Here is a 27198-nt window from a genome sequence, read left to right on the forward strand (position 1 = left end):
CAGCCTGACCCACATGTGCACAGCCTGACCCACATGTGCACAACCTGACCCACATGTGCACAGCCTGACCCACATGTGCACAACCTGACCCACATGTGCACAACCTTACCCACATGTGCACAACCTGACCCACATGTGCACAGCCTGACCCACATGTGCACAACCTGACCCACATGTGCACAACCTGACCCACATGTGCACAACCTGACCCACATGTGCACAGCCTGACCCACATGTGCACAGCCTGACCCACATGTGCATAGCCTGACCCACATGTGCAGAACCTGACCCACATGTGCACAACCTGACCCACATGTGCACAACCTGACCCACATGTGCACAGCCTGACCCACATGTGCACAGCCTAACCCACATGTACATAACCAGCCCCACATGTGCACAACCAGCCCCACATGTGCACAACCTGCCCCACATGTGCACAGGCTGACCCACATGTGTACAACCTGCCCCACATGTGCACAACCGGAATACACATGTGCACAGCCTGACCCAGATGTGCACAACCTGACCCACATGTGCACAACCTGACCCACATGTGCACAGCCTGACCCACATGTGCACAACCTGACCCACATGTGCACAACCTGACCCACATGTGCACAGCCTGACCCACATGTGCACAACCTGACCCACATGTGCACAACCTGTCCCACATGTGCACAACCTGACCCACATGTGCACAACCTGACCCACATGTGCACAACCTGACCCACATGTGCACAACCTGACCCACATGTGCACAACCTGACCCACATGCCTGGATCACCTGGAAGAAAAAGTGATTAAAACCTATGAGGTATGACATCATCACATTTACTGCTTCTGTAACTCTCATTTGTCCTCCCTTCCCTTTGTCCTCATCCTCACTTCATCCTCCCTTCATCCTCACTTCATCCTCCCTTCATCCTCACTTCATCCTCCCTTCATCCTCACTTCATGCTCACTTCATGCTCACTTCATGCTCACTTCATGCTCACTTCATGCTCACTTCATGCTCACTTCATCCTCCCTTCATGCTCCCTTCATGCTCACTTCATGCTCACTTCATGCTCACTTCATGCTCACTTCATGCTCACTTCATGCTCACTTCATGCTCACTTCATGCTCACTTCATGGTTTTGTTCGTTTTGCTGGCTGTTTACAACAGTGTCTTTTCTCCTTGGTCATATGCTAATCAGCACAATCGGACTGTAATTGCCCATAACAGGTAAAACATAATTAGTTTAAGGTGAAACTGAGGCAGGATAAACAACAGATTGTCAGACTCGGATGTTCTGACCTTTTTCTATGATGCTTTCACTAAACAAGTAACACAATTGTAGCATTGTTACAAAATAAATGTGTAAAAAATATGATCAGAGTGTTGTACTTAGTAGTTTAGTTTTGCAATTCAAAACTCTGCTATAATAATTAGCTGGATTACAGTAATATCGCGTTTACAGAAGCTAATCCGCTAGAGTTTCACCAGTGTAAACACAGGAGCATATTTTCTGCTTTCCATTATGTGGAGTCATATAATTGGATTAAAGGACACAGATAAGATGCTGCAATTTAACTTCATAGCTTTAAAAAATGTTCCTTTTTCTTTTCTATTTCCCGTGTTTGTATCTACAGTAGGTGCGTTCGTCACTCCTTTTGCTCTCGACGCTGTTGCAGTTGCGGTGTCGTTTCATGGTTTACCAGATCACATGTTGCGCAGACACCACAAAAAACGAAGAGCTGTTTAAAAAAAAAATTAAAAAATCATCGGGGATCCAAAACTGGGTCACGCCTGCACATTTTTCTGCACTCTGTTCCAGGCTTCAGCGACACATAGCGCTATTGCCACCGCCGCCCACCGTCACTCACTCACACATCAGTCATCGAAGTGTCTTTACACGCAACAACAGCATACGCTACACTAGAGCCACCGTTTTCTGTGCAATCTCCCATCCAAGTACAGACCCGGTCCAACCCTGCTTAGCTTCTGAGGCTAGACCAGACTCTCAAGGTGGTATGGCCCGTTTCACTACCTTCATGCTGTCACAAGATACACAGTACAAGTCACTCTACAGACACTTGAACGGGCTGACATTTGTGCTGACTCCTGGAACAATCGGCCCGTAAAATGGTAACTGCGCCCCTGTTCTCCCTGTAGACTTTTGGGGAGCGGAGTTAGGAGTTAATGCGGTGTATCGGTCCACAGCAGGCGGGTTCACCTGGCCCTCCTGGCTCAGCGCGCTCAGACACAAACGCTATAACCCGCATCCATTTGTCCTCCCTGCGTTTTCATTTCCAACATCTCTTTGTTGTCCTCGCTCAGATCCGTCTGGTTTCGGTGTTACGCCGCAGCTTCTTATTCCAGTCGGAGCGGCGGTCTGACAGTTTGACACTTTAAGAGCCAAAGCAATCTTCAGTGTCTTTATGCAACGGTCAAACAAGGACAACTCTTTTTGTATTGTGTGCGATGTTTTAGAGGCTGATTTTTTAGATTTGTCCTCTGTGTTTTTGACCCATACTTCTGCCGGGATTAAGCAGCTTTGAATGCACATCACGTATTAGCTGATGTAGAAAAAGGAGACTTACTCAATGATTTAACTGTATTTGCATGGTAAGATATTGTGATTGTATTCAAGTGATCTCTGGTTTCAGTCTGGACTCCTAACTCTACGTTCAAGACGGATATGGAGGCTTCTGTCCGTCCTCTGCGTTGTTCTGTCCGTTTGGTCCGGTTCATATGCCCAGAGGATGTGGATGCGAAGCAACGGAGCTGTGCATGTGCAACAGTGGAAGTTCAACATTTTAAAACCCATAAATGCTCCTCTCACCTCTTTTCCTTGGTGCTTTTCCAACAAATATGATTAAAAAATTGCAGTGGGCGCCTCCATGTTTGTTTTTCTCTCGTTTTGGTCAATAGGTTGTGTTCGCGTCTAAAATTCCGAGAGTTTAAATTGGAGGTCAGGTCAGAATTCTCAGGCAGAATTTGCTGTTTAACTGTCAGATTGCAGATTTGTTGACCTGGTTTGTGGTTTAATTCACAATAATTACCGGGCCGACCCACATGACGTGACACCCGGCATAAAGTTCAATGTTTTTTACTGTGTGGTGTGAATAAAGAAGGGAAATCATGGTTCACAATATCCTAAGAAACGGTTGATAAGTGATCAAAAGAATATGCAATATTTAGAATATACGGGCCTGTTTTTTTACCTCAATATTAAAAGTTCTCCATTGAATCAGGAATTTTTTTTGGAATAATATTTGGAAATAGCAAATAATATTTTCTATCTATTTTTTGACAGCAAGGTACAAGATAGAATGGTTTGATTTTTTTTTGGTGTGCATAATATTTCAAAAAGCGTAAAATAATAAATAGGTGAATAGGAAAAACATGTTTAATTTAGCGATAAAAGTTTACTTACATAATTGCAAGATTTTTTTTTTAATCGTATCATTGTAAATAAAACCAAAAATGCCAAAAATTCACGTATTTGGCACATCCAAATCCCAAAAAAACAAAGAGCCAAGTTTAAAGTTCTTGCTTCATTTTCTTGACATTATAGATAGAAAAAAAAGCATACATAAGGGATTTTGGAGATTGTATATATATTTTTTGGTATATTAGAGCTAACTGAAAACGTATATAAAAATCAAATTTCTCCTCATTATTTGGAATTAAAGCTTGAATCAGGTTTTGAATTCGATCCTATTGTAAACGTTGGCGTGTTTCGCTGATCAGGGCTTTTTGATCTTTATGTCTCTATGGGAGAAAAATGGCCTTTGAAATGACAGTGCGACATAAAACTCTGGATTCAAGTTGAATAATTGAAAGTATAAAACATCTTTAGGCGCATGTTAACCAGTGTGCTTTTCTCCTGCACCTTCCCAAAGGAGTGACGCTTGCTCTTTAGTGCTTATACGTGCCTTGTCACGTCATCTCCGTGTGATAATACCAGTTTGTGCTTCTGCCTAATCTGCGCTGACAAAATTAATTTTCCAAGGCTCAGTGGGTCAAGTGTGAGGCTGCATCAATGTGCTGTCACTAAATGCCATGCAGGAAAACTCGACAACGTTTGGGCTCATACATTAAACAGAAATCATTAGTTGCTGTGCGTGATTTAACAGGATTTGAAACAAGATCCAGGCAACTCCAAATGAGCAAAAACATCAAAACTGAGACAAAACCCGGAACTAAACCAGGACTAGAACGAGACCAATCCAAAAGCATGTCCAAAATATGGGTCAAATGAATAAGGAAAATAAAGTGTATCTTAACCTTAACCCTTGAAACAGAACTACATTTATTGTCTAATCCACTAAAAATGGATGTTTTTTGTAATTTTTATTCTATCCACATTTTTTTTTATCCATATGATTATATAGAACATTGTTTAAAGGCTGTTTTTTTTTATTTTTATTTCATTTTTTTTAAAATGTCCACATCTAAATCGAAATTCTAAAACAGGAATAGTGTGAAACGGGATTAAATTGGGTTGGAACCAGCTCTAAAAAGTCTGAACCATGACTTAATCAACCAGGTTTGCAACTAAATTAATATAACAATATAAATAAACACTCTTGAGAAAAACTTTTTGCAAATGTGAATGCAATTGAAAGAAATATCTCACAATGGTAGAAGACCCCGGGAACCAAACCAAACCGGTACCACAGTGTAAAAAACATTCTTTGTCACACGTATCGCTCCGCCTCCCGCCTCTGCTCTTCCGACTGGGTTAAGCTGCCGGCTCCTGGGTCGACGTTCCTCTTTCCCGCTGGCTCGCTCTGTCCTTGCCGCGGGCGACGCAACTGTACGAAATCTCCGAGGCCGCACTTCATGAAATATGGATGCCTGTTAACAAGCGATGCGAGTACCGCGCGGAGAGCTGCGGGTTCAAACATTCCTGCGGCTAAAGTGTTCAAATATCCAGCTCCGGGATCCCAGACCTGACGTTTGGAAGTTAAAGCGCCACACAGGAAGTGCACTGGTGGACCGTGGGCGTAGCTGGGTGCCACGCTAAATCATGTATTTTCTCTCCTACTGCTCTTTCTTGTTTCTGTCCATCCTCTCGCCCTCTCTGCTTCACTCTTCAAAACCTGCTCATTCCCAAGTCCCCGCACAGAGCTATGAACGTTACCACTGGTGTGTAAAAGGACAGCTACTGTACATGACTTTGTTTAAAGAGGATTTCTGATTAAACTGTAACATGTGTAGGTCATTATTAGTGTTGTTAATCACACTAATCACACTTTAGTGCTTACAGTAATCCCACAGCGCACGTACTTACCTAAAACATATTCATTTGAAGTATTTTCACAGCGCTCTTAAATTAATCTTTATACAAGTACTTTCACACATTTCCTTTAATAATTGTTTTTTGTTTCACAAATCTAAATAAATTAGCTTTAAAAGCCCCAATGGCAATATTTTAAGTCTATTTCATAATACATCTTTAAGGTCACTTGTTTCAAGTTAAATGGACATGACAAAAAACAGGCGTAGGGGGTTTCAAAGGCCCTTCATTGCCGCTCGCGGGTGTAACTGGTGAAACATCTACACATCTATCTATAGCTCTAAAACCCTTTTGGCAGATTGTAAAAATATTTTGACTGCAAAAAAAGCAGTCAAAAAGTAATTTTCGATCCGATCTGAAAAACTAGAATTACCTCCTTCCCTTGTTGTGGGTTGTTCTATTGTTTTCTGTTAAACTTCTAACCTCCAGATTGATCATTCTAGCTTATTGTTCTCTGCCAGACTCGGCCTTGCAGCTGTTAAGTGCCTGGTTGGCATTTGACTGGCTTAATTTCTCAATAGGCCAAGGTTTGATGAGGTTGTTGTAAATAGAAGGTATATTGTACATAAAAAATATATTGTATATCAGTCCGCCATTTCTGACATTTTCCATGGACCATTCCATGACAAATGAGGGACTGCTTTTATTCTAACTGTGACACATTGCTCGTATTCACATTCATGAGGTTTTTGGTACATGCACAGCTTTCAAACTGCTTTTGTCACATGGAAAGTGACGCATGGGAAGACCACCAACATGTGGTCCATCTTCAATCATCTTTCCATCTTTCACTTCCTGGTTTGTGATGGATCAAATGTTTTTTCCTGGTTTGAGACTGATCAAAAATCTTGAAAATTACATGCAGATTTTCTTATTTTTTCTTGTTTCTAGCTGGAGGATGACATCCACAAAATATTATTTTGCTTTCACACTGTTATGGGCCAATCCGCTCTCATTAAAATCGTACAACTAAAACAAAGCAAGATGACACTATGTAATCACTACACATGTTGGTGTAAGCTTAGAAATAATTGCTTGACATTTTCAGAAGAATATAAATTAAGTACTGCAATGCGTTTTGTGCAACCTGTTATTTGCTAATTATCTAATGAGGAAGTAGGCGTGGGCAAAGATTTTCATAATAAACAGCAGGGCCTAAAGTTCAAGAGCAATCAGACTTCTCAGACTCTTAATTTGACACCGTAACAATGACATTCTGTGCGTAGAAGGGCTGGGAATATGAGGCCTGAGAATAAAAAGGGCAAATGTGACATTCAGGTACTTTTACAGAGGGCAAGACCACACTTTGAATCACAAGCGAGTTCAAAGCCTCATTTATTCTGCAATTGTTCACCTTTAGCCACTACTAAGTTGTTTAAACATTTTGATTTTGTGAACCTTACACCTTTTTGGAACACTTCATGCTAACAGTTATTTTGTCAAGAACATTAAAATGCTTGTATATATTGTTTTTAATACTCACATAGTCATAGTCACCGATTGTAGAGTAGGCTTATGTGTTTGTGCATTTTGTACTAATTAGACAGTATTTTATCTTCATGTTGTATTATATAAGTGTTTACTTGAATTGTCCTATTTAGTATCCTTGTTTAACTTAACATAACTAACATGTCCTTAAATACTACTGCTCTTCTCTTACTTAACAAAAATAAAGCGTATCTTTCTTGTCTCATAATGTTCACAGCATGTTGATTTCATTTTATGCTGCCATCTGTTTATTTTAATTTTGTCTAAAATGTCACCTTTTCATTTCACCTTTAAACCAAAAGTACAAACAGGAGTTCCCATCTCATCTCAAAGTCTCTAGGGCTTGAGCTTGATATCGATATGACAGGTTAGACAATTATATATTTAAGATGTTACTAAGCATGTTTTCCCCCAGTTTCCCCATTTTGGTGATGTCTGTGATGTCACTTCCTGCTTGGAAATGAGCAGCAGATGTGACATATCTAAAGGTGTCGCCTTTAGATATGTCACATCTGCTGCTCATTTCCAATGTTTCCAACTGTTGCCTAGTAACCATACTGTATTGGAAACAAGGGCCAAATAACCTTAGTGCGAGATGGTCGGGTCCGGAGGGACGGAAGTGATCTGGTTGCCAAGGTAACGAGAAAACGTCTGTTGCTAAACTGGCCCAAACTGTTATATTTTTACTGATTTGTGTTTTATAGCATAAGATGAGATAAAGTGGGCAAGTTGTTGGCAAGTCGTTGATGTACATGTACTTACTACAATTATCCACACCTACAATTTGCCCTAACATTGTTCCTAACCTTACTCTTTAACACTTTAACACTTAAACACTTAACGCTTTACTAATCTTAGGGGCGGGTAATGGGTTTATTAATGGGTTTATTCAACTTTATTTTTAAATGTCAGAAAATTGTGTCAATTGCGTTGACTGATGTAAAACTATGATAAATATTTAGCACAAAACAAAGTCATAATTAGTAAAAATATATATACTTTAAGGCTTTCTTGTTTGCTGGAGAGGTTCACGTTCAAGTAAAATGTTCTCACTTCGCAGGCAGTTTTATTACTTTGAAATAAGAGTGAAGACCTACTTTAAAATGAACTACATTAAAAGAAGTAATTTATAAACAAGGCCCAATACATTAAATCCTCACCATTCAAAACTTCTCAAAAGCACAATTAATACTCAGAATCGAAGCGCTTTGATTGCATGTACTTATCCTTTGAAACATTTGACTATTGCTGCAGAATTTATGACTTGTGTCTAAGTGCCGAGAAATCTGACATTTCCTGAGCGCCTGACCCATTGATCACCTTTGCCAATATTCTGAAATGTCAATGGAATAAGTCTAGCGTAAACTAATTGAGGCAAACTCTCCAGTAGCCGGAATCACAAAGCACATCTCGATGAAGCATTTAACAAAGACAATTCAGTGCATGAAGGCAAGTCTGTGGCAAGATGTAGCCGGGCGAATCAATGACCACAAGAGAAACTGTAGCAGAGAAGTAGTGAGAACGCAGGGGAAGGAAGAAAGCTCTGAGTTTAGGGTCTTAAACATGGCCGACAAAGGGAAAACCAGAATAATACTGAAGCTACAAGGGGGGGAAAGTACAGGTGTCTCTAAACTCAGACATCTATAGGATACGTTACCTCAAAAAGGGAGTGTCAAGGCCCATTTGTCATGGACTAAGGGAGATATAATGGTGTATAAACATCTGTAAAGCGGCTTTTTTCTGTGGAAATTGCACGGGTCTTGCTGGCGTGTCGTCATCTTTTTGTGGCTCATCAATAAAGACTCTATTTTGAATCGAAACATGTCGAGTCTGGAGTCATTTTTTCCTAAAGAGTTTGATTCAACAGTCTTTAGAATGTTAGTTATGCAGCCCTTTAAAAACAGAGGTTGTCCAGGAGACATTGGAGACAAAAGGTGGAACAAACAACTGATACTTCCACCTTAAATGGTTGTCTAAATTTTAATATTAGAGTTAATATTCAATTTTTTTACTTTTTAGTCTACTTTTTCGTTTTCTTTGGCACTTACGGCACTTTTAGCACTTCTTTCCCACAGTGGCTTCAGAAAGTGGTGCCACTATTTAACCCCAACGATTTGATTGTCGTAAAGGAAAAATAAGATTAACAGCAAGTTTCAAGTCAATCCCTGACTAAATGATAATATGGTTAAAAATGTGTGGTGTTTATGACATAATCAAAATCCAAAGGTGTGAACACAACATATTTAGCGATTCATAATCCAATTCTAAAATGCACTATTACAGCCAAAAAGTTTTTATTTAAATTATTTATCTAATTATTATTAAAAAAAAAAATACAAAATATCTGCAAAACAGCACATTTCTTTGCAAATGAGGATAAAACATTTAATTTTCTGTGTGTGTGGGGCACTGCTTATTGCTAGAAATATTTTACTAGAATGTTTTTCTCTACTAAAAATGAATTGCAACAGCAACAGGCGTAAACATTTTCTCCATAAACTATTGAATTAACAGCAACAGGAGTAAACATGTTCCTCCATAAGCTATTGTATGCCAAACACAGCACATCTACAAACCTTTCTATTCTTTACCGTCGTACTGTTTAAAACGTTACACCTATAGTTAATACCCTTTTGATTCATTCTTGCTATGCTATTATTTTTTGCTTTCCCTGTTATTTTGAAGTAGCATTTATCTTACTTGAGCACGGTTTTTGAAAATAAGTGGTGTTTTTGAGCCTTCTCGCTGGCGTCGTGAGCTGATGAAAACACTGCAGGTCGGATATCAGGCCGGGGAGAGCAGCACATTAATTGCACAGCTCTGTCAACAGCATCCTGCACCGAACCTTTTATCTGTTTAAATGTCACTTCCACCACTGCAGCACTAATTCAGTTGTTCAAAGTGAAGCAGTATTTTCAGAAATGTCGAAATATAATGCAGAAAAAAGAGCGAGACAGAGAGAGATCATGATTCGATACAAGAGATTGTATTCAATGCTTGTTATTTCAACTTTATCAAATAATACATTAATAGAAATTTACATACTAGACCTACGTAATGTTCTTTTGATAATTATTATACCAATCCATCTGTTGTGTTTGTACCGCAATCACCTATTTAAACTTTTTTGCACCGGTCAAGTGGGAATGAAACATCTAAAATTGTCTCACTGATCATCATATTCACTGGAAATACATGTTTGCATGATTAATTTAATACAGATAAAAAACCAGCTTGAAGGACATTTTGAAGACCATTGATGTATTCTCCAAATCAACCCCTTTTCCCTCGTATCAATCTTGTCTAACTGTGATGCAATTCAAATATATTTCTAACATAACCATGAAGTAAAAGCATAAATACAGCATATACTTATAAATATATCCATAAATAAGTCCTCTCCCTCTGAGTCTCAGAAAACACCTAGAGCTTTGAGGTCTTTGGTGCTTTTGAACGTTTCTGCGTCAAATTGCGTTCACTACAACTGTGTGCCTGCGTTAGCATGTCGGAAGAAAGCTAGGTTTGGTTAGCTAGCCTTTGTAATTCCCTTTGAAGCCTGTAGATGGGGCTGAAATGCAATGCATGGCCTGAGTAAAATAAAGTAATGTGTATTTTGTGTAGACCACTTTTCTAAGTTCTAAAAGACGAGATGCCAAAGCAGAGGTACTCAGGAACATGTTTACAGGACAATAACAATGTAATACACGGTCCCCACCAAGTACACAAATAATGATAATATAATAGTAGGTATTCACAGTAAAATATACATTTTTTTGTATTTTATTTTATTTAAGGAAATAAATTTACATTGGACCAACCAGATACAATGTTTAAGTGTATATAGCAGAATAAGCTAATTTTCAACACCTGTCCACTGGGCCAATTTAGAGTTGCCACTTCTGCCTGACACATGCATGTGTTTGGACGGTGGGAGGAGCCAGAGAGAACCCACGGTAACACGGGGAGAACATGTAGACTCCACCCAGAGAGATCATGTGATGTTGGTCTGGTCCGGGAATCTAACCCATGATCTCTTCTTGGGAGGTAAGAGCGCTAACCGCCTTGGCCACCGTGCACCACATAATGCAACTTGACCACAGGGGTAAATTCTGCAATTCACACAATACTTTCAGAACATTAGTACTTCTCCGGGAGCAAAGGTCCAGCCTGAGTCCAGACTAAACATTAACTTCTCACTCTGAGCCAGACTGCTTTTGCCATTAACCATCTATCTAACCACCCATTTATGCTAATGCTAATTCGTGATTAGCACCGCAAGATATAGCCAACCCGCGGTCATGAAACATGGTGGGTGCTTTAAGTCAATGGCGCGCATGTCGCCAGATTAGCCATTAGCAGCTGGAAGGAAGAAGAAACTGGAAGGATTTTGACCTGGAAATATTCTAATGTAATGAAAATGGGCTAAAATTGCCAAAAAATCTGACCAGCCAAACAAGAGCAGTACCAATGGACTGGGACTAGGGCCTACTCATGACTTGGCAATACCTTATCCAGATAGTTTAATAGATCCATGGATACGCCTAGTCTAAAAAGTGCACTTGTGCTCTGCCAATTCTGTGCTTACATACATGTCGGGGCGTTGCTAATGGCTAGCTTTTGCTCTCTTTTTCCCATGGTAATTCCCTCTGCTGCCAGTAGATCGAGTGCTAACACCAAATCCTGATCGGGGAAAGTCTGATTGATAGAAAGTAATATATGCATAATTTTGCATGCATAAAACATGAAATGCTAAAGTAAACAGTGCGTTTTTGGATGGATTAGCCTTCCAACTTTTGTATTTCACTGCCCATTAAATGTATGTTTCTAACGTCTTAAAATTATACCAGATAATGTAAAGAAGAGGAATGTAAAATGTACTTTGATCATTGCTTTTGTATAAATTCCATAATGTTAAGTCTTAGTAGGACTCGTTTCTGAAGCACACATCATATCATCAATTATGTGATCAGTGCAGTGCAATCTCGCCTCACAGCAAGAAGGTCCCGGGTCCGATTACGGGATGGGGCCAACTTCACGGCTCCCCAGGCGCCGTACGCCATAAATACAGAGGACGCATTTTCCTTCGCGGACAATGACGTTACAAGGAGAATAGAGCGTTTACGAGAAGCGGCGCTCGTGGCAGGAAAGAGCAACGGTGACGGAGGGAGTACACAGGAAGATAAACCGTGAAAGAAGAGAGCGATAATGGAGTTAAAACATGTGTCTGTGTCGGGCCGCACCAATAGAGCTGAAAATGGGGCCCGCGGCTGAGGCGGAGGCTTCATTTGAGAGGACACACTCACCTGTCTGTTCTCTAAAGCAGTCTCCGTGTACAGACAGGGGCCCGTGGGAGCACTGTCATCTTTAAAGGCCACACTCTCCTTCATTTTTCTCCATCTCTCTCTCTCTCGTCATCTCTCTTTCACATGCTTCTGTGGAGGTGAGGCCATTAGGGGAAAATGCCACTTCAAATTGTGGACAAAAAAATGCTTTGCAAAAGAGAAATCTGATGGTTTAGTTGATTTGCAATTCATATTTCAGTCTTTTCTCGAATAGAAACAGGATAATCAAACTGAAACCTCAAATATGGTTCAATCCCATGTGCTTGAAGTGTTTACCCAATGACACAATGACACATTTGACCAACCGTTCAGTGAAAGGGGCGTTACCCGATTTGTTTCATGTACTAAAGTAACGTTTGTCTTGCCCCAGTATCAGATGTATTGTATAAGCAGCTCTTGAGGTCAAAATGAGACCACCGTGTGCTGTCTGCATCTGATTAGCAGGAGTTGTCGTGAACGTTACTGCCATGGCGTCTGAAAGTTGTGAGCTAATAATCTTATCGCGGTGTATATAATTCTCACGCTCAGAATGCATTTGGGACGTGGGGAATATGTTTGGGCCGCTGCAAACTGTTTAAAATGAACTAGTTCTGCTTTTTCACGTTTTTTAAAAAGGTAAAAATTGGGTACAGTTAAGAGATGGGAAATCGGTGCAATTTCAGACACAATTAAGTCAAGTAAATCGTCTATAAAAAGAAATATGAAATATGCAGCTCAAGGATAAAAATACAAGTAAAATGTCCTATTTCTGCACTTTTTTCATGTTTTATGCAATACATCCATGCTACAACAAAGACATTTACAAGAACGTTTCAGCACATTTCTGGCCTATTTCAATGACATTGTCCGAATATCGTAAATAAACCAAAAATATGTGTATGTCATTATCACCCAACCTCGGGTACAGACAGGGCCTTTAAACCGATCCAATTTCACCCTAGTTACATAAGTGTATCTTTTTTTTCTTTATTTATCAATTAATTTTACAGATTTTGCAGGGAAACATTTCCGCTATCATTCAAAATGGCCTTGTGCCCCGTAAAATTCAACTCAGCACATTGATAAAACGCCTTAGTGGCCTGCAGGACCGCACCTCCACAATGCAGCGGAAAAAAAACAATTAGAGCGCACACATTCCGGTGCAGATCGATGCATACAACACATTGATTGTGTTAATTGACTTCGGTGTGAGAAGCCCGGCTCCATTATTGCAATAAGGTGTAAATCTATTTGGAAAGACCTAATGCTGGAGACTTGACCCTGCTCTTCTGCACAACGCTAATGTCGCCTGAATAGGATAGTTCATGTCACTTAACAGTAAACAGAGTCAAATTTTGCCCACATAGTAAACTTGAGGTGGAGGGCAGAATGTAGTAGAATGTTGTTTAGCTAATACATTTTTTTTTACTCAAATCAACATCAACACAACCAGAAAAAGGAGAGTAACTTTCTTTCACTCTTGGAACTAAATACTAGAAAACTAAATACATACTCAATTTAAGTATTCAGAATTCATGTTACTAACACAACTAATACTTAAAGAGTATTCTGATACTGTTCATTTTGGTGGTGGTGTTCCGAATGCAGTTACTTTTCTAAAATCAAAGGAATACATTGCACTGTTTGGTCATAAAATGTAGGCTTCAAACTGCACTGAATTAGAAAGGAAAATAAAGAATGCAGCTATAATATTGAGCGCATGTGCAATTTTTACTTCTCTAACTTGTGATTAATGTAATCTTATCTTATAAATGAAGTTATTTTAGTCCTATGTTGTAATTTCACGCAATAATATAGTTTAATGACAAACAATGTGAAAGTGTTCTAATTCAGCATACAGTACTCGGAGGTGGAAAGGCCGGGCACCGTTACTCAGTTCCAAGTAAGAACTCGCCGAAAGTGTCCAAGAAGTACGTCTTTCGATGCTGATTTCCAGTTCCTTGGCCTGTCAGCCCTACTGATTAGACCAAGTCATGACATACATTTTAATGCAGGTATTCAGTGTTCTGTAACTAAACACATTTTCAAAGTATTCTTACTAACGCTGCGTTATCGCATCTACGTTATTTGAAATTAACCAAATCCTGGGCAGGAATGGATGTGGAGTGGGTGAATTGGGTTTCAATAATAACATTTGACCTCTCCTTTCAGACTTATTGATTTGTTTTGGCGCAGCAGCCAAACAAAGAGAAGGAACAACAAAAGCCTAGGCCACGATGGTGTGGCTCCAGGTTCATTGAAAACGTCCCCTACATGTCAAGAAATGCTCTTCTTTGTGACATAATCCTAGAATCTGAATGTGTAAATAGACATTATATTGGGCTCAAATGTTTAGGAGAGATATAAGGAGGATTGGTGATTTTTTCGAAGCGGATACCGTCAAGGAAAAAACGTCTAATGAAAGAATCTTTACCCCCATACTTAAGTGCCATGAGCCTAAAACGAAAAAGGTCATGAAACTATTCTCAATTGCACATTTGAATTATGTGATTATTGTTCATATCCCAGAGACATCATTTAGTCAAACGATTGTCCGCTGAAGATGAAGTTTGTGGACCAAAACTCTGACAAATTGAAATCCATTTTGAAATCGATCAGGGTCAGCCCTATGTTCCTCGGGACCTATGTTCCCCAGTACCTATGTTCCCCGGTACCTATGTTCCCCTGTACCTATGTTCCCCGGGACCTATGTTCCCCGGGACCTATGTTCCCCTGTACCTATGTTCCCCGGGACCTATGTTCCCCGGGACCTATGTTCCCCGGTACTATGTTCCCCGGTACCTATGTTCCCCGGTACTTTTGTTCCCTGGGACCTATGTTCCCCAGTACTTATGTTCCCCGGGACCTATGTTCCCCGGTACCTATTTTCCCCGTACCTATGTTCCCCGGTACCTATGTTCCCCGGTACCTATGTTCCCCGGTACCTATGTTCCCCAGTACCTATGTTCCCCAGTACCTATGTTCCCCGGTACCTATGTTCCCCAGTACCTATGTTCCCCAGTACCTATGTTCCCCGGTACCTATGTTCCCCAGTACCTATGTTCCCCGGTACTTTTGTTCCCCGGGACCTATATTCCCCAGTACTTATGTTCCCCGGGACCTATGTTCCCCGGTACCTATGTTCCCCGGGACCTATGTTCCCCAGTACCTATGTTCCCCGGGACCTATTTTCCCCGGTACTTATGTTCCCCGGCACTTATGTTCCCCAGTACCTATGTCCCCCAGTACTTATGTTCCCCGGTACCTATGTTCCCCAGGACCTATGTTCCCCGGGACCTATGTTCCCCAGTACCTATGTTCCCCGGGACCTATTTACCCCGGTACTTATGTTCCCCAGTACCTATGTTCCCCAGTACCTATGTTCCCCGGTACCTATGTTCCCCAGTACCTATGTTCCCCGGTACTTTTGTTCCCCGGGACCTATATTCCCCAGTACTTATGTTCCCCGGGACCTATGTTCCCCGGTACCTATGTTCCCCGGGACCTATGTTCCCCAGTACCTATGTTCCCCGGGACCTATTTTCCCCGGTACTTATGTTCCCCGGCACTTATGTTCCCCAGTACCTATGTCCCCCAGTACTTATGTTCCCCGGTACCTATGTTCCCCAGGACCTATGTTCCCCGGGACCTATGTTCCCCAGTACCTATGTTCCCCGGGACCTATTTACCCCGGTACTTATGCTCCCCGGTACTTATGTTCCCCAGTACCTATGTTCCCCAGTACTTATGTTCCCCGGGACCTATGTTCCCCGGGACCTATGTTCCCCGGGACCTGCACCGTGCTGGATATGCTGCTAAAATCATACTATACATACACTATTGGGGATATGGAAATGTATTTGTGGTTCACCCGTTCATAGAAAAGGGGCAACATATGTACCGGGAAACTTAGGTACTGGGGAACATAGGTACTGGGGAACATAGGTACTGGGGAACATAGGTACTGGGGAACATAGGTACCGGGGCACAACATATTTTTACTGGACAATGCTCAGAGAGTGTTCAGAAGTACAGTTTTGACTTTGTACTTTCAGTTAGACGTACTGGACGATGTATCAGTTCCAATGTCGGTATCGGCCAATATCGGAGGGAAATGTCTGTTTTTGTACAGACTAATGAGTGAAATACATTTGTGGGCCATGCTAAGGAAGCTATGCTCAAAAAAACAAAACTTATAATATTCCTGAAGTGACAGTGAAGTACTAATGTTGGCTAATGGAACAAATTTCCCCAAAATATGCTCTTTTACTTGATTTAATAAAATACAATACATAATGTCTCTGCTAAGTGTCTTGTCCTCTCTGCGGGCGAATGTTAGACTTAATGGACCGGCAAAAAACAGCAAGCGTTCAGAGGAGGTTATGGAACAAAGAAGGAGCAATTCTTCATCTTGTGGCTGTGTTAAAATGTCAAAATGTTTATTGTTGTAGATAAAACTAGTACTTGGCCAATAGTTATGGATCATATGCGAGTCATCAAAGAGTGGAATTTTGAAATGCATCAGAACAATTACCTGCAGTTCATGTTCAACAGAAACATATAAATAATAACTTTAAATCATGAGTTGTGGCATTTTTTTGCTTTGAGAAGTAGTGCAATTGTTGTTTGATTTTCAATGTGTTTAATCAGGATGTAGTTTGCAGTGTACAATTTAAGCATATTAATAAGCATTTAAGAAGAGTGAAATATTAACTTGAAATATTAACGGAATGTGCATTTCAGATCATGTTTGTAAGAATATAGACTTCATAGGGAACCTTTTTTTCCCCCTATGAAAAATAATACTATTTCTTTTGGTTTTAGCCTCACACTTTGATAATTGTGCCAATCCAAATAACAGCTTGAAAAACTCAACAAACTACTAAAAAGTAAAAAGGGCATTTTTAAATATAGTCCTGTTATGATTTTATTTGAGTGTAAATATCTTTGTAATTTTATTTTTTTGCGTGCGGAAGTACACTACAAAAGATAGTCAACTCAATGGGTTTGAATTACATTTTGTTGAGATATTCTGCAACTTTACAATGTTTCATCTTGAGTTTTTTCACAAACACTGGACAGAAGACGGGTTAAGTACAGTAGAATCATATGTAGTAGGAGTAGCTGGAAGTCGCACTTTAGTAGTGGGCGAAAAGTATCCCTACCTTCTCCAAAGTGCCCTTGTTTGTAAGTTGTGTAGTTTTATAAATGATTAAATGCTGTGTGAAATCATCTCATATTCTCCACAAGCAAATCAGTAAAAGTAGAAATGCAATGCCGTCTTACCAAAGTCCGAGTCGTAGAACAGCACGAACTTCTGCCAGCTGTACTCGGACACCACCTGCATGATGACCTCGTTGAGATAGACCGGCGGGCGGACCATGAGCGTGTAGTCTTCCGTCCCCGGGGGTCGGCTGGTGGGCGGGCAGGAGGAGCGCGGAGAGCCCCCCGGAGTGTGCTGGATGAACAGGTGCGGGATGTGCATGGCGTCGGCAAGCGTCTGCAGGCTGCCGGCCGACATGCAGCCGATGGAGCTGACCAGGGCCAGGATCCCGCGGTTCATCAGCTCGCAGGCTGCGGGGGGACACACAGAAGAATGGACGGTGAGATTGTAGTGCAGTTTTTATGTTTTAATATAGTACAAAGAACAGCAAAACAGAACGAGAAAGAGAACGCGACAAAAACAAAACGACTGTAATGTCCCATTGGTAACAGTGTTCGATTAATGTGTCCGTTATCAAAATTCTGAGCAAAAGTTATTTTTTTTCCATTTTATTAATGTCCAAAGTTATGTTTTGTATAAGTTATCTGTTTCTTTATTAGTATACTTCTGTACCTATACTTTTTTCTGTACCTAACCTGTGTTACAACAATGGACTTTCTCCGTTGTGAGACACATAAATGTTATCTTATCTTCTTTTCTCTGTCCGATTAATGTGTCCGTAATCAAAGTCTGTGCAAAAGTTTGTTTGTCCGTTTTGTTAATGTCCAAAGTTATATCACTCCCTGTCATACATTTCCTTGTTATTGGCTATTTTGGAGCAGCATAAAGTACATTCCACAGGGATTCATCTGTTGTTCATATTATTGCAAACGTGATTAGAATCAGAATCAGAAAAAGGTTTATTTCCAATCCCGATGAACAGAAATCACAAACATAGGAACTTACTTTGGTGATACGGTGCAACATAAAACAATGAACAATGATAAAACAACCTATATACAATCAAAAGAAAAACAATTTAAATCTACCATAGGATACAAATAAAAATAAGCTTGCAATGTACACACATTGTTCGGTAAAATGTACAGTTATGTTAAATTTACAGTTATGGTACTCATGATATAATGATTAAAAATTTTAATCAAGATTTTTTTTTTATGTTATCGACAATCATGATGAATAAATACTGGGGGGGCTCTAAATTGAAGTAATCTTTTGACTTAGACCAGCAGGGCTAACAAGGGTCAAACCAGAAAGGAAACGACACGTGTTTAAACAGATCTCTAAGAAGGAGAAGCCAGAAGTGGTCTCATTTTTCATTCTCAAAGATGCAACTGGCCTGGGCAAAGACAACAGGAGCCGTAGACTTTCATGACACATTACCATCGAGAGCGAGGCCCCTGTCATTGTGAGAGTCGGACGGAACATCAAATATATCACGCCTTGGCTCAATATTAAATTCATGAACTGGAGACACGTTTTAATGGCGTCTCTTTAATCCAGCAGCCTCTTCAGTTCCAGCTCCCGCAGCACCTCCAAACACATGACTCCACGCTCTTCCATGAACTTCATCTTTATTAGCTGTTTGAATACAATGAAAACAGGCCAGCGCAGCGTACTCCAAATTTAAAATGAAAACCGATCCAAACACAATAAAGCGTAGCCAAAAACTGTACGCAAAATAAAATGACTCAGGCAAGATTGGAAGTGGTCCAAGAAATGATTCAAGTAAGAGTAAAACAGTGTTTGGGGAAAGTTCTATTAAAGAGTAACTATACGCGTTATTGTCTAAACAAAACATCTGTATAATTTGAAGTGAATGTAATTGGGAGACAGCGGTAGAACAAGTATTACATTTTGTTTTTTAAGTTAAAGAACAGGTACAGGAGTAAAAAAAAAATCTAAAAGTATAAGTAGCACATGCAAAATTTGCTTTTTGAAACACGTTTAAAATAAATAAGAAATACTTTAAGAGTATTTCACGTGTTGAATGTGCTGATTTTGAAAAAAAATGATTTTTGGTCAACAGTTGCAAATAAAATTCAACATTTTCTAGTGAATTTGACGCACATCTTTTTGTTTTGCTGAGAGTTGAACTTTAATTTTAGGCAAAATATCACCATAAACATGCTAAAAATAATCCCTCAGACTAAATACAATGTAATTTCTACTCATTCAGTAATATGAATGGAGTATAATGTACAGATACAGATGTTTAAATGTAGTGAAATTAACATTAAAAAGTTTCCACTGTTAAAATGACTTAAGTAAAAGCACAGATACCATAATTTTCAGCGCTTTTACTTTTGAACTTTGCATCGCTGTCGGAAAAGCAAAACATTACATAATCCACAAAAGCTGGTATTTTCTAAAGGACGGACACAAAAAAAAAATCACTGAAAGTAAATCAAAATCTACAGGAGCAGAGCCATAAACATCAATGTTCAAATCATTTAATATAGTGGACATGAAGCTTTTGTTACCAGGCCTTCTATGGTATTACTACTTCAATCATTCATTGCAACCTTCTCTCAACTCTTCTCTTATTTTTCCCATTCTCCAAGCAAAACCGATGTCCTTTCACTGCCTGCTCAGGTTCAAAGACCACATTTTATTCATACAGTATTCACTAACAATCATCCTTAATGTATTGTATTTGAGTCCTGCATATCTTGGCACGTGCACATTTTGGCCTTACAATACACTGTTAGCCAATTCATTATTTAATATATTGTTCATGACATTGTTGCTAATGTAAAAAAGCCCAAAAACCTATAAGCAATCAATCATTACCTGGAAAGCTTAGGAATAACTTTAAAATGATTGCTCCAGTCTGTTCCAAAAATGTTGAAATTGAAAGTTCACCCTTTTGAAACTCGGATGCACGCTCAGTCACTTTAGTTTGGCCCCCAGAAGAATCCCAAATCCCGTTACAAATGAATGATTTCAGTGCAATCGCCCTCACCAGGTTTTGACCGTACATAAATAATAGTTTCCGATAGCTGCATTCATTACAGAGCGGGCTAATCACAACACTACATTTGACGCACGCATAAACTTATCAACTTTTTCATCATCTTTACTTCGGCATCTCATGCTTTACAACTTGAAATAATGTATTACCTGAAAGCTTTCATTACTTTATATGGGACGTGTGCCTTTATATGTATTTGTGTTAGATCTCCATCTACTGGCAATTGAGGGAATTATCATGACGAAGAAAAAACAACCTAGCTTTCCCCAGCATGCTAATCTAATGCAATGATTGTGAGTTGACGGCGGAGATGCTCAAAATGAGTCTGGAAATGACTTATGGACTTAAAAATGGAGATCTACGTTTGACGTCACAAATCTGTGTTTTTCTGAGACTAAGAAGGGAGTGGCTTAACTAAACAAGATTAATTAAAGAAGCGATTGAAGCTAAATACAACGTCAGGTATGTTTTTTTCATGAGGAAACCGTCAAAAAAAATGCTAAAGAAAAGTTGTGTGTCCTTTAAAACACAAAAGACAGAAGAAAAACAATGTAAAAAACATTTTTCAAGCCTCTACTGTACCCTCTATCCTCTTCACTGAATTGTGTAACAGCTTAAACACCGTCTTTTCTTATTCTCTCCGTTGTGTCTGGGCCGCAGGTGTTGCCAGGCACATCTCGGCCTCATCGCCTCTCTCCCCTGTTCTCCCCGTTCTTTGCTTTCTTGTCCAAAACTGGCCCTTGGGGTGCTTCCCTTTCAGCCGTCGTCATTTCACAGAAGCTCTCCCCCTCTTTCCACCGCTCTCTTCTATAGCCATTTTCAGTTCCCTCCGAGCGCCTTTGAACGTTGCGCAATCTCATTTTTGCTCCCATCTACCTCGTCCTTTTTCACTGCAACCGCCAACCTCTCCGCCACATCACCGCGCCTGTTTACGCTCACGGCTAGGCAGACAGCTCACTTTCCGCTCCGCACTCTTTTACCGTCCTCCAACTGTGGTCTTTTGCAATCTGGCGCGCATTCTTTAATATTGTAGTTTAGCCCCGGTGCGCGGCTCACACTGTGTTCCATTGTCAACAGGCACAAAGCGGCCCTTAACTTTGTCCTTCGAGCTTGTTGTTGCAGACGTTTTACTGCGGCGATGCGACGTGCGCGACTCATTTCAAGTGTGTGCAGTCTGCTAATGTTTGGCTGATGCATACAAATAACATGCTAGACAATATAAGATGTGATGAATGTCCAAAGTTATATTTGCCTTTTGGAGATAATGTCATTACATTTGAATGATCACATTGGTAATTAAGTCAACTTTATTTGTATAGTGCTTTTCACTGATCAAATCACAAGGGGCTTACATAGTTACAGCAACAACAACCAAATTACACCCAGTCAACCAAAAGCTTTTCTAAACAAATGCGTCTTCAACTGAGAGATAGAAATAGAGAGGATAGTTCCTTAACTTTGAGGCAACAGCCAGAAAATACAACGACAACTTGCCACAAACTTTTGTAGACATTTACATCGAATCAGGATCAGAATCCGACAGACTCATTCCCGTCTGAGATGAGCCCGATGAGGTTTGTGTCGTCCGCAAACTTGATCAGTTTTACGGAGTCGTGGCTAAAGGTGCAGCAGTTTGTGTACAGAGAGAAGAGCAGTGGGGAAAGTACACAGCCCTGTGGATATTTGGAGTCTGTCTGCATTCTCCAGATAATAATTATTAAAACAGCATTGTGATTATTTTGTATGGCTCTCTAAGTCATGATTATTAATATTAATGATTGCAATCCTGGTGGTGGTAAAATCATTAGCAATGACAATAGGACACAACCCAACCCCCAACACATTGTAGCTCATAATTTACAAATGCCATTAATTTAAAAGCTATGTTTTGGCTCCTCACAGACACAAAAAAAGCAAAAACCTTTCAAATAATAAACGCTTGAGTAGATTTTGAGTAACTTAACATAATAATAATGCATACGAAGCAAAATAAATAACTTACAGCATCATTTAGCTCATCCACTTTAAAAGCCATTCATCTTTCTTGAATTATTTAGACTTATGCTAATAGCAAAATATAATTTAGAGGTAATAGCCAGAAACACAAAGCCCTTCTGTAATTAATTGTCCAATGCAGTGCGGCGGACAGTCTCTTCTGTTTTAGTAATAGCTTGGAGGTTACTTGAGGCAATGAGTTTGTCATGCTCTGATGTTGATTAATGGGCGGATGCCGAGGCCGCTTTAATCGCGTTGCCCATTGTGTGACTTCGCAATTTGAGGAATCAATTAAAGCGTAACAGTATGCCAGTAGACCCCGCTAACTCTTCCGATGCTACTTAGACGCGGTCATTATTCTTGACCCGGTGAGTCTGGATTCCAAAGTTCGCCTGCGGGTTTGAATAATCATGCACCTGTGGACTAAAAATAAGCCATTATTTAGCATAGCGTAAAAAGTGTTCGTGTGAAGCCAAATGTTGTAAGGCTGTATCTAAAATGAAAAATAATAGTGATAAATTGCTGGGGTAATTAACTTTTTTTCTTTCAAACGAATACATTTTGTTTTTTCCCCAGAATATTATAAAAGCAGCACTTTTAATTAACAATATGAGACCAATGTGCAGCTAATAATAAAGTATTTTCGCTGCGCTGCGCTGATTGGCTGCACTTGGGGGGTCCGCTCCAGCCTCACTTTCCTATCTAAAAAAGTTCTTCTAAAGCCGTGCACTCAGCTGAAAATGAATGCAGGGGCCTAGTAGGAGGTAGAGCTACGTTTAGCTACCAAGCTCCTGTGTTATGGAATAAGCTCTTGTCCATGTTAAAGAGGCCGACACAGTCTCTTTTTTAAGTCCAGGCTTAAAACGTTCCTCTTTGAAATCGCTTATGGTCAAACCAGTTAGGAACAGAAATATAAAACCTACAGTTTCAGGAGCCTAGGAGCCACTATACTGGGGGAAGTATGGCAGCTTGAGCACTATCCTCTGCTTCTGACTACTTATTCTGTCAAACAATATTTCATATTTAATTCCACTTGCAAACTGTTCATTGCATATTCTTTTTTTTTTTTCCCTCGATCCCTGAGGACCTGTGGACCCAGCTGCTCCTCTCCTGGTGAAGTGGTCTCTACCCCATATGCACGGTCCTTCATCTGCCTGGAAGAACTGGTTCACCTCCTGATGAACTGGTTCTTCTCCTGAAGAGCTGGTTCTCCTCCTGAAGAACTGGTTCTCCTCCTGAAGAACTGGTTCTTCTCCTGAAGAGCTGGTTCTCCTCCTGAAGAACTGGTTCTTCTCCTGAAGAGCTGGTTCTCCTCCTGAAGAACTGGTTCTCCTCCTGAAGAACTGGTTCTTCTCCTGAAGAGCTGGTTCTCCTCCTGAAGAACTGGTTCTCCTCCCTAAGAACTGGTTCTCCTCCTGAAGAACTGGTTCTCCTCCTGAGTGGCTCCAGGTTTCCAGGTTTTCCCAAGGAGGTTTTTTGTAGTTTTTTCCGAGAAGGAGAGTCTAAGGACAGGGGACTGTGGAACATTTTCCCTGGTCCCCAGGGACATTGTTTAATCCGTTTTTCACTATTTATATTAAAATAAAGGGTATGTGAGAGCTATGGACGAGTTAGATATATGTTAATACTCAATACTATTCATGTAACCTGGTAGCAATGTTGTCACAAGACCCATATTCATATTCATATGCCCTTAACTCTGCGGTCATGCTAACTTTAAAGATTGTGCCGTAATAGCTTTAATCTAAGTGTAGCATATTAGCTTAGCATCATCAAGGCTTTGGCTAATAGAGGGCCCAACTAATCCCTCCTTATTGAGCCTCTTTGGAGACTTAGCCCTCTCATCCTCTCCCATCACACAGCATGGGGGGTTGGGGTGGGGTTTGGGTGCTCTGTGGTAACGACTTATAGGGGGCGTTGCATTGACCCAGCCATAACGTGCATCACTGAGAAGAAGGCAGCAGGTGGAAATTAGCATCTTAAAAAAAGGTAGTAAAGTTTAAAAGAGATACAGTTTGCCAGATTAAACCATGCTATAACTTTGTTCCCTCATCAAAAACATAACTCAAGTTGTATTAATAGCTTTATGTATGCTTGATTCATCATTGATCTTCCCTACTCTTTCTTTGGGTCTCACAAAAACACTTGGTTTCAAATTTCCTAGATTTGAGACATCAAAGTTCGTCTCCTTTGCTGTTTTTGAGCCATAATTCAAGGCGAGACTCGTTCTGAGCATTTCTGCCATCAAATCATCCATTGATCAATATCCATTACAAGCTAGCTTTTGTTCATTTCTCTCTGCTGCCAGTAGATGGCGTGCTTACAACACATACTGACGGGGAAATGCCTTACTGGAAGAAAGTAATGTGCGGTTTTCAATGTATGCCTTACAAAGTCTAAACGAGTCTAAAGGGCAATAACAATACAAGCATTTAATATCTGTCTTTTAATAAGGAACAAGCGCAAATACGAAATGTTCTGGTCCTTTACGTTTACCTTGGGGCAGCTTTTGATTAGAGACATAGAAAAATTAAATCAACTGCAATTTCTACTTCATCTTTCTTTATCCTGTCTGACACTGTCACCCAATCACAGCCTGCTACCTTTACTTTGAAAACAATGACCTCTCAAGCCATAAATCCGGGAAAAGATTAGATAAGATAAGCCTTTACTGCCTCGGCGGTGGAGAAATTCTCAGTAAACCTCAAGGGCTTCTTCTATAAAAAAAACAGTTGCATATTGTGTGTAGGGTAGACATTCTAAGCTTTTCCTAGTGTGTTTGATAATTCGAAACATATAAGTGTTACTTATGTGCAACGATGTCAAATGTACAGTGTGAAAGGATTAGCTCTTCACTGTATGCAAATTCTTGTGTTCTTGAGTGCCTGCTACGATTACAAATGTACAAAGTGGTGAGAAAAGATGGTGCTGTGTAGGAGTGAGATACAAATGGAGTTTTCACCTATCATCATGGACTATTCTCTCCCACTTAAAAACATGCTCACTTTAGCATCCCATAATACAGGCCAAGGATGAACAATAGCACGAAGAACAGACACTTATTTTACTGCAAAAAGCCTTTCAATATTCTGACTTCAAAAATAGGTTGAAGTCAGAATATTGACAGAATTTAGAAAACATTCCGAGATTTGCATGGCTCTTACTTATTTAGATTTATTTGCTTACTTCACCTATAATATTTGATTGATTTTATGACAAGGTTAGACTGAAATATGAAGAATTGTTTCATAAAAGGATGCATTGCTGTGAAAGGAGTTTATGTATGGAATGACCTTGACGAAGAAACCAAAACTCCCCACAAAAACTAAAAAGAAAATGTGTTTTTTTGCAGATAAAATGTTTGTAATACGGTTAGAAAAAAATGAAGAGGAAATTGGAACGTATGTTGTTTGAATGCGTTGGGAAAGTAAGGGTTCGGGTTGGATTATCGTCTAGAAAAGAACAAGTTTACGCTTTTTTTACTTCACACATTTAGCTTTCGGACACTGTTGATGGCTTTCGTAACTCTATGGATACCAACCTCCATAAAACACCAAAGAAGAAAGAAGAAGAAAGAATAATCAAATAAATAAATAATAAAATACTAAAACAATTGCACATCCACCAGATAAAAACGGAATACTCAAGACAAATCAATAGTCAATACTTATTTCAAAAGTGCACTTTGTAACATTTCTAATGAAGAGTCATTACAATATGGGATAAACGTAACCATCTGTTGGTGCTACACAAGTTACACAGTGCACCTTTAACTTATATAGGTACCATATTTTCTGGAGTATAAGTTGTTCCGGAGTATAAGTCACACCGGCCAAAAATTACGTAATAGAGAAGAAAAATACATATATAAGTCGCACTGGAGTATAAGTCGCATTTTGGGGGAAATGTATTTGATGAAATCCAAGACCAAGAACAGACTTTTCATCTTGAAATGCAATTTAAAATAATAACAGATTAGAGAACATGGTGAATAGGTGTACGTATGCTAACGCTAACATCTTCAGTTACATGACGCACAGACAGAACTGTGGTAAGTGTCTGGTATGTTAACGTAACATATAAACAGTTATTCAGATAACTATAGCATAAAGAACATGCTAACAAGTTTACCAAAGCATCAGTTTTACCCCAAATCACTCAATCCACTGAATTCTTCTTCCTCTGTGTCACTTCTAAACAACTCTACAAACTCCAGAGGTAGAGGAAGTGCAGATTCTTCTTCTGCGTCGCCAAGAGCCTAGAGCGCCCTCTTGTGGTTGTCAATGTGAAAATGACGAATAATAGCACTTATAAGTCGCTCTGGAGTATAAGCACCCCAGCCAAACTATGAAAAAAGGTGTGGCTTATAGTCCGGAACAAATTTGCTTTTTCAATACACCCTTGCCCCGTCTAAAACAGTAGATTCAGAACAGTAGACATGAGCAGGCCACTCACAGCGCCGCAACTTTGGACGAGATGGAGAAGTTATTACCCTGACTCATGTACTTTGTCAAATCGCCTCGCGCTTTGTCAAGAAGTCAACAAATGGTGAAGAGCCGGGAGTTAATAACAGGGCTATAAAGGCCTGTAGTCATGAAAATACTCAAGATGATTGTGTTTCAGTTGACTGTTTCTTCTGCAGTGCAGCTATTGCAGTCTTCAGTCTTTCAGGGGGAACGGAAAACTACCGGCGAGAGCAAATATCTCGAGGAAATGAGATAAAGGTTGAGGATTCTGTTATTGACTCATGACACACTTAAAGCGGGATTGATGCTCCAGGGAAAAAAGGTACAACTGGTAAAATTCGAAGTACAGACTCACAAGATCACCTCTACTTCTTTTGGGTAATATTTAGTTTTCTGCGTCACAAGATTGATTGATTGATTGATTGATTGATTGATTGAT

At 40.0% G+C, this 27198-nt stretch overlaps 1 protein-coding gene across 4 annotated transcripts in view; it reads right to left on the reverse strand.

The window, feature by feature from the left end:
* Nucleotides 1-27198, reverse strand: part of grid2 (glutamate receptor, ionotropic, delta 2) — a 788159-nt gene that overhangs the window by 418810 nt on the left and 342151 nt on the right. For all 4 annotated transcript variants that reach the window (XM_072433310.1, XM_072433308.1, XM_072433309.1 and 1 more), the window contains exon 3: nucleotides 17387-17674. In XM_072433310.1, coding sequence (XP_072289411.1) covers nucleotides 17387-17674 — 288 coding nt within the window. The remainder of the gene's footprint in view (nucleotides 1-17386; nucleotides 17675-27198) is intronic.

Source organism: Eucyclogobius newberryi, unplaced genomic scaffold (genome assembly GCF_026437365.1).
Source record: "Eucyclogobius newberryi isolate DKJ021-1_F unplaced genomic scaffold, fEucNew1.0.hap1 SCAF_6, whole genome shotgun sequence".
NCBI classification, from domain to species: domain Eukaryota; kingdom Metazoa; phylum Chordata; class Actinopteri; order Gobiiformes; family Gobiidae; genus Eucyclogobius; species Eucyclogobius newberryi.